The 6,930-nt window shown below is 39.6% G+C and overlaps 1 protein-coding gene across 2 annotated transcripts; it reads left to right on the top strand.

The window, feature by feature from the left end:
• The first annotated feature begins 743 nt into the window (after positions 1-743).
• On the top strand, positions 744-4,915 carry pdcd10b (programmed cell death 10b). 2 transcript variants are annotated; one of them, XM_017470967.3, is made up of 8 exons: positions 744-816; positions 1,437-1,688; positions 1,866-1,919; positions 2,592-2,709; positions 3,007-3,133; positions 3,350-3,428; positions 4,109-4,191; positions 4,651-4,912. In XM_017470967.3, the coding sequence occupies exons 2-8, from the start codon at positions 1,599-1,601 to the stop codon at positions 4,730-4,732; spliced, it is 633 nt and encodes a 210-aa protein (XP_017326456.1). In that variant the 5' UTR covers positions 744-816; positions 1,437-1,598; the 3' UTR covers positions 4,733-4,912.
• Positions 4,916-6,930: the final 2,015 nt, after the last annotated feature.

The raw sequence follows: 6,930 nt of genomic DNA, 5'->3' as shown, positions 1-6,930 counted from the left end.
TAATAAATAGAAAATTGTAATCGTTGACAAATTCTGTGGTGGAAGAGGAATAATACATTTGGTGTTATAGGAAAGTATTGAACTTTGGGGTATTCAGGAGTGGTGATGTACGATAAAGTATTGTGTTCCCCTGAGCTCCGAAGCACACAGAGGGGAGATTCATTTTCTCAGTAATTGTTGGTGGTGATTTACACTTCAGATTGTTATGAAGATGAGCACTTTACTTTGATAAACGTTGATGTCAATCAAATAAAGGGGCGGGGCTTAAACGCAAACTACAGTAATTCTACACAAAGCAGCTGTTTGTTAAGTGTATATGAATGGGGGAGGGGGGAAGTCATAAAATACTAAAGTATCACAAAGTATAAAGTAATTAAGGATATTTTGGGCAGAATTTCTTTTTAAAACTGCCTCAGATTCCTTTAATATAGTTCATTTTGTCTACTTTAAGTCCAAAATACTCAAAATAAAGAAGAGTAAAGGATAATCGTGAGGTTTATAAATCTATAAATTCACATTCCTGTTACTTTTCTTGTCCCTGACAGATGAAAAACGCAGTAAATTTGGTGAGAACTTCAGCAGTTTAAATCCTAAAGCCGCTCAGCTCTGTTCAGTCTGCACTACTGAAGTCTTCCAGGCAGCAGGGAAGGGGGCTGGAATACTGTCTCCTGATTGGTAGTCGGGCGGAAGTCGTCACCACATACGCAGCTCGAGCAGAACACTTCCGCCTTCTGAAGCAGAGAAACTAGCGACTCTATGAGCGGAGTTAGCGTTGTTTAATCTCAGCCTGGATTTATAACTGAAACATTTAAAAAGGTATTTATCGGTGTTGGTGTAGGATTGGGTTCTTTTGTGGTCCAGAACGTCGTCATTTCCGTTTGATTTAGATGGACGCTGGTTGAGAAATGCTAACGCTAGTTTCGCTCACCGTTTGTGACCTGCTCTGCACTTTTCAGCTTTTTTTACTTATTATAATATTAATTAATGTTAATTTTCTGCTTTATTACTAGCATATTGAACTGTAATGAAGATTAATATTTTTAGATATTGTTCTGTGTGCTACAAAATGAAGCTATCGTTGCTAATGAAGGAGCGCTTTATTATTGGAATGGCTGTTATAGTGATATATAATAACTGTTATTAAAAGTTTTTAACGTGTTTATGAGAGATTTATTACAGGATTGATCACGTAGGCTTGGGCAATGTTTAGTGTTTACTTTTCCTCTGCTGGATATTTGAGTGTTTTGTTCATCTGTAACACACCCATGTTAACCTCAGGAAGGGTGTGTGTGAGTGTGTGTGTGAGAGAGAGAGAGAGAGAGCTGGATCAGGTGTGTACACTGAACTCGTATACAGCAGATGGAATGAATTGAGAAGAGAGGAGTGTGTCTGAATTAATGCCGTCATTCTATCCTGAAATGTCAGAACTGATCCAGCTGCAGGATTCCCGGAGTCGGGGTTTTCCTGGTGTTGTTGGAGTCCGGGTGTTCCTGGTGTTCCTGGAGTTGTAGTTGTGGTGTTCTCCAAATCACGTTCCTTCACCGCTTCTTCCAGTTCCACTTGGCTTTCCCTCCCATGCGGTTGTTGATGTATTGAGGATGACAATGGAAGAGATGAAGAATGAAGCTGAGATGAGTTCGATGGTCTCGATGACGTTATACGCCGTCATGTATCCCGTCTTCAATGAGGTAATCTCGCCACAAAGTCCAGCTCCTGTAATTTACAGCCTGATGAGTGGATTATTCACTTTACAGCAGCTGTGTGATGATATGATGTATGTGATGCTGATTAACGCTTTCCTATGTGTGTGTGTGTGTGTGTGTGTGTGTGTGTGTGTGTGTGTGTGTGTGGGCTTTCTGACACAGCTGGAGAGAATAAACCTGTCAGCGGCTCAGACTCTCCGTGCAGCGTTTATTAAAGTACGTTTGCGCACACCTGGACATTTAAATCAGACGGGTCACCTTTACTTCTTTACTAACGTCACTAAGCCGGAAGTGTGATCAGATTAACACTTACACCAATGTTATGGAGAAATGGATTTCTTTTTTATAAATTACATGTAGAACCGAGCTGTACTTAATGTGAAATTAGGGCACATTTTATGCAAATTATATATATATATATATATATAAATAAATAAATAAATAAAAATGGTCCTTGTAAAATTAGGTCTGGTGTAAACAAGTTCATTCTATTACATTGCTGCATGTTTAGGGTGTATTTATTGTAAATTGGATGAAAAGCCAGGGTGTGTTTTATGCAAATTGGATGAAATCTAGGGTGTGATTTATGCAAATTAGATGAAAAGCCAAAGTATGTTTTATGTAAATTATATGAAAAGCCTTTGTTGGTTGTTTTATGTAAATTGGATGTAGAATCAGGTGTGTTTTATGTAAATTAGATGTAAAGACAGGGTAAGTTTATGTAAATGAGCTGTAACGGTTGGGTAAGTAATGGCAGGTTTAGGCTACACCCTCTTGGTTTACGCTGAAGTTTTCCGTGTGATGACGATGGTGTGCTGTCAGAACTGAGTGCATGATTAAATCTGTGGGTTTATTAGCTCTAGTTATAGATATATATTTTTTGTTAAGGCAGAGAAGGAGAACCCGGGTCTCACTCAGGACATCATCATGAAGATCCTGGAGAAGAAAAACGTGGAAATTAATTTCACAGAGTCGTTACTGCGCATGGCTGCGGATGATGTTGAAGGTACGATTGTATTCTTCGCACAATAAGAAATGTGTTTAATGTAAAATTAGATGGTGGTTTATGTAAATGGTGTCTGTAGATCAGTTTCATGTATATGATATGCGTGTTGCATGATTAAAACCAATCAGTTATTAACTGATGTGTTTATGATGGTCAGTTAGGGGTGGGTTATGTAAGTGATATGCTTCTGAATATAAATTAGCGTGTGTTGGTTAAATAATGGTGTGTGTAGGGGGTATTGTTTCTTTACTCTGTGTGTGTGTGTGTGTGTGTGTGTGTGTGTTTGTGTTTTCCCAGAGTATCTGATCGAGAGGCCGGAGCAGGAGTTTCAGGATCTGAATGAAAAAGCCAGAGCGCTGAAGCAGATCCTGAGTAAAATTCCAGACGAGATAAATGACAGAGTTCGCTTCCTCCAGACTATAAAGTGAGACGCACACACACCACACTCCTCTTCCTCCTCTACTTCCTGTCCTCATGTCCTTGCTTGCTGTCAACTGCAGCAGCGTTACCGTAAACCCCCTGACACGGGGGTAGGAAATATGATCTCAGTCTTACTATCTCACTCTGCATGCCCCTGTACACTGTACAGCTTTCATTTAAAATATCATTTCATCCTGATTTCTGTCTGTGACTTTCACAGAGACATCGCCAGCGCCATAAAGGAGCTGCTGGACACCGTCAACAACGTCTTCAAGAAATACCACTATCAGAACCGCAGGGTGGGACACACACACACACACACACACACACATTAACATTAGTATAATGTTATCTTTAGATTAGTCTTTAGATTAAGGATATGTAACGTTAACATAAGCTTCGGATTAAAGTAGGATGAATGAAAATGTAAATGTCCTCCATTTTGTAAAAGGAAAGAGAATGCAGCGGTGCTTTCTGTAAACTCAAGTTTCCGCAAGTCTGCAATAATCCTGTATGAAATGTCCAGTGAGAAAAAAGCTAATGATGTACCATATTAACCCAACGCTAGACTAACCTAGCACGCGCGTAACCCAACGCTAGACTAACCTAGCACGCGCGTAACCCAACGCTAGACTAATCTAACACGTGCGTAACCCAACGCTAGACTAATCTAACACGTGCGTAACCCAACGCTAGACTAATCTAACACGCGTGTAACCTCAGTGTGTTTTTTTCACATTCATTTCAAGATTATGGCACTATTACTGTAAGATTAACATATTAGTGTAAAATGAATCTAAGATCAGAGTGAGGTGCCTTAATCCCAGTCACTGAGGAGCTGGACTTTATTTCCCTCTCAGTCGTGGATGTAGAGATCCAATCTGAAGCAGTCTAAAACATGGTTAAGGGGTTAATGTGATCACAGCGCATCGGACGTGCAGCTTTTTATCTATTTATTTGTTTTTTTGTTTGCTTACAGGCTCTTGAACACCAAAAGAAAGAATTTGTGAAATACTCTAAAAGTTTCAGCGACACACTGAAGACCTACTTCAAAGACGGAAAGTAAGTGATGAGTTATGACTGCTTTCAATGAAGCATGATTCGGTCCTTCTGACCGAATCGCGAAGGTGAACGAATCAGTGAATCATCTGCAAACCCAAACACTGCGACCAAGAGTCACTCCTCTGCTGTTCAGTGAATCAACTGAGTCATTGATTGTTTTGGGCACCAGCCATGATTCGTTCTGTTCTTGTTCAGTGAGTCAACTAAGTCCGTGAATCTTTTGGACACAGCAGAGATTCGCTCTGTTAAATGAGTCCCGTTTTGTCCGAGCTAGGGATTTCCAGAGTGCGTTTTTGTTAGATTGGTGCTAATATTAATGAAAATATGTCTTATCCAGCGTTATTGTCGAATCTGTGAATAATAATTAGAATAACGTTTACAGTTCTTCTTCTGCTTCTTCTTCTTCTTCTTCTTCTTATTATTATTATTAATGAGTTTTGTGTGTTTTTTGACCCTCAGAGCAATAAACGTGTTCATTAGTGCCAACCGGCTGATTCACCAAACCAACCTGATCCTGCAGACCTTCAAAACCGTCGCTTAGGGAACCGAGAGAGCGTGTGAGAGAGAGAGGGGATGAGTGTGAGAGTTTATGGGAAATTCCTGTTATAATGTAATATACAAAAGTCTTTTGTTTCTTTCATCTTTGTCTTTTTTCCATTTTTCCTCTTTTTAAAAGTGTAATTTATAAAATGGAGGAAACTAATTAAAGAAATAATAAACATCCTGTGTGTCTCAGTGCGGTTTATAACACTTGCTTGTGTGTAGTGAACATTCGCGCTAAACTGATTCACACACTCTGTTTACTTACACACTCCTATCAGCTTGCTAACTCACGGGCTTGGTAAGCTACCTTGCATATAAATAACTGGTTTGCCACTTAACTCGTATGCTACAAGCTACCAGAATAAAGTATGATAAAATAAGATGATTGGCTTGCTTTCTTGCTAATTAGCTGGTTACCATGGTTTGCTAATTAGGTAGCATACTAATATTCAATTATAAAAATGTATTTATATGACTTTAAAATCCAGTCAGTGGAAGTATTAGCTAGTTAATACACATTAGCTAACTAGTTAGTGCTAGCAGTGAAGATTGTACAAATTTATAAATACCTAAAGCACTCATAACGATCCACTCAGGAAGTGAAGTCATTCTGTACCGTTCGCTCTCACTAGCACTGATCATAAAGATCACATTTCTACATTTGACCTCAGAAATCCTGTCAGGTTAGCAGATATTAGCCTGCTAGCTAACAAAGTCTGTAAACTAGAAATCATTTTAATTATTCAAATCTATTTCAACTCTTTCTTTCCATCTACTATTCTTTCATTTTTCTCTTTTATTTCTCTTTTTCCTCCTTACCTTTTGTCATGTTTATTTTATTTGTTTCCCTTTCTTTTGCCTTTTCTTTTTATTTCTTTCTTTTTTTTTTACTTCTATTCTTTATTTCTATTTCTTTAGTTTCATTTATTTTCTCTAAAAGTACTTTCTTTTCCCTCCCTCCTTATTTCCTTCCATCCTTTCCTTCCCCCCCTCCTTTCTTCCCTGTACTCCACAGCTGTAATGGTGTTATTGTATGAGTGATTGTATCAGGTGTACAGAGAGACACTGCTGCAGGCTGGGACGGTGGTGGTGTTGATGTTTTTTATCGTTCTGCACTCCACAGTCGATGCGTAATTAGTGGTTTGTCGTTCGGAACGCGACAGTGTGTGTGTGTGTGTGTGTGTGTTTTAAAGATGGCCGCAGGATGATTGATGTAGCGTTAATATAAACCCCGTGGCCGTGTTGCAGAAAACGCAGCGTTCATTTATCACAGTGTCGCTCGCAGCTCTGCGCAGCTCAGATCATCTAATCCACTTCATCTGGGTAAAGCAGCAACGGAACCAGAACCAGAACCTTCCAACCATCCTGTAACCTGGAAAAAGAAAAATCACGTGGAGAAACTTCAGCTAAACTGCTTTAACACTTTCCCCTAGTCACTTCCATGACTTTCATGAAATGAAGGTGACGATGATGAAGGTGATGGTGGGGAAGCTCATGATGGAGATGGAGGTGATTATGGTGATGGTAGTGGTGGAGATGATGTAAGTGATTATGGTGGTGATGGAGCTGATGATGGAGATGATGAAGGTGATTATTGTGAAGATGATGGTGAAGGTCATGATGATGATGATGAAGGTGATTTATGGTGAAGGTCAAGATAGAGATAGTGATGATGGAGGTGATTATGGTGGTGATGGAGAAGGTGGTGATGGAGCTGATGAAGGTGATGATGGAGATGATGAAGGTGATTATGGTGAATATGATGGTGAAGGTCATTATGATGGAGATAATGGTGGTGATGGTGATGATGGTGAAGATGATGGTGAAGGTCATGATGATGGAGATGAAGGTGATTATGGTGATGGTAGTGGTGGAGATGATGAAAGTGATTATGGTGGTGATGGAGATGATTATTGTGAAGATAATGGTGAAGGTCATGATGATGGAGATGAAGGTGATTATGGTGAATATGAAGGTCATGATGGAGATAGTGATGATGAAGGTGATTATGGTGACGATGGAGGTGATTATGGTGGTGGTGGTGGTGATGGAATTGATGAAGGTGATGATGGAGGTGATTATGGTGGTGGTGGTGATGGAACTGATGGTGATGATGATGGTGGTGATGATGGTGGTGATGATGATGGAGATGATGAAAGTGATTATGGTGGAGATGATGGTGAAGGTCATGATGAT

The sequence above is a fragment of the Ictalurus punctatus genome, chromosome 7 (genome assembly GCF_001660625.3).
Source record: "Ictalurus punctatus breed USDA103 chromosome 7, Coco_2.0, whole genome shotgun sequence".
Classification (NCBI taxonomy): domain Eukaryota; kingdom Metazoa; phylum Chordata; class Actinopteri; order Siluriformes; family Ictaluridae; genus Ictalurus; species Ictalurus punctatus.
The sequence above is the reverse complement of the archived record's forward strand: the minus strand, read 5'-3'. Positions and strand labels throughout refer to the sequence as shown.

Coding starts and splice junctions, on each gene's coding strand:
- pdcd10b (XM_017470967.3), top strand. CDS start 1,599: ATGACAATGGAAGAGATGAAGAATGAAGCTGAGATGAGTTCGATGGTC. Junction 2,710..3,006: donor GGCTGCGGATGATGTTGAAG/GTACGATTGTAT, acceptor GTGTTTTCCCAG/AGTATCTGATCGAGAGGCCG. Junction 3,134..3,349: donor CGCTTCCTCCAGACTATAAA/GTGAGACGCACA, acceptor TGACTTTCACAG/AGACATCGCCAGCGCCATAA.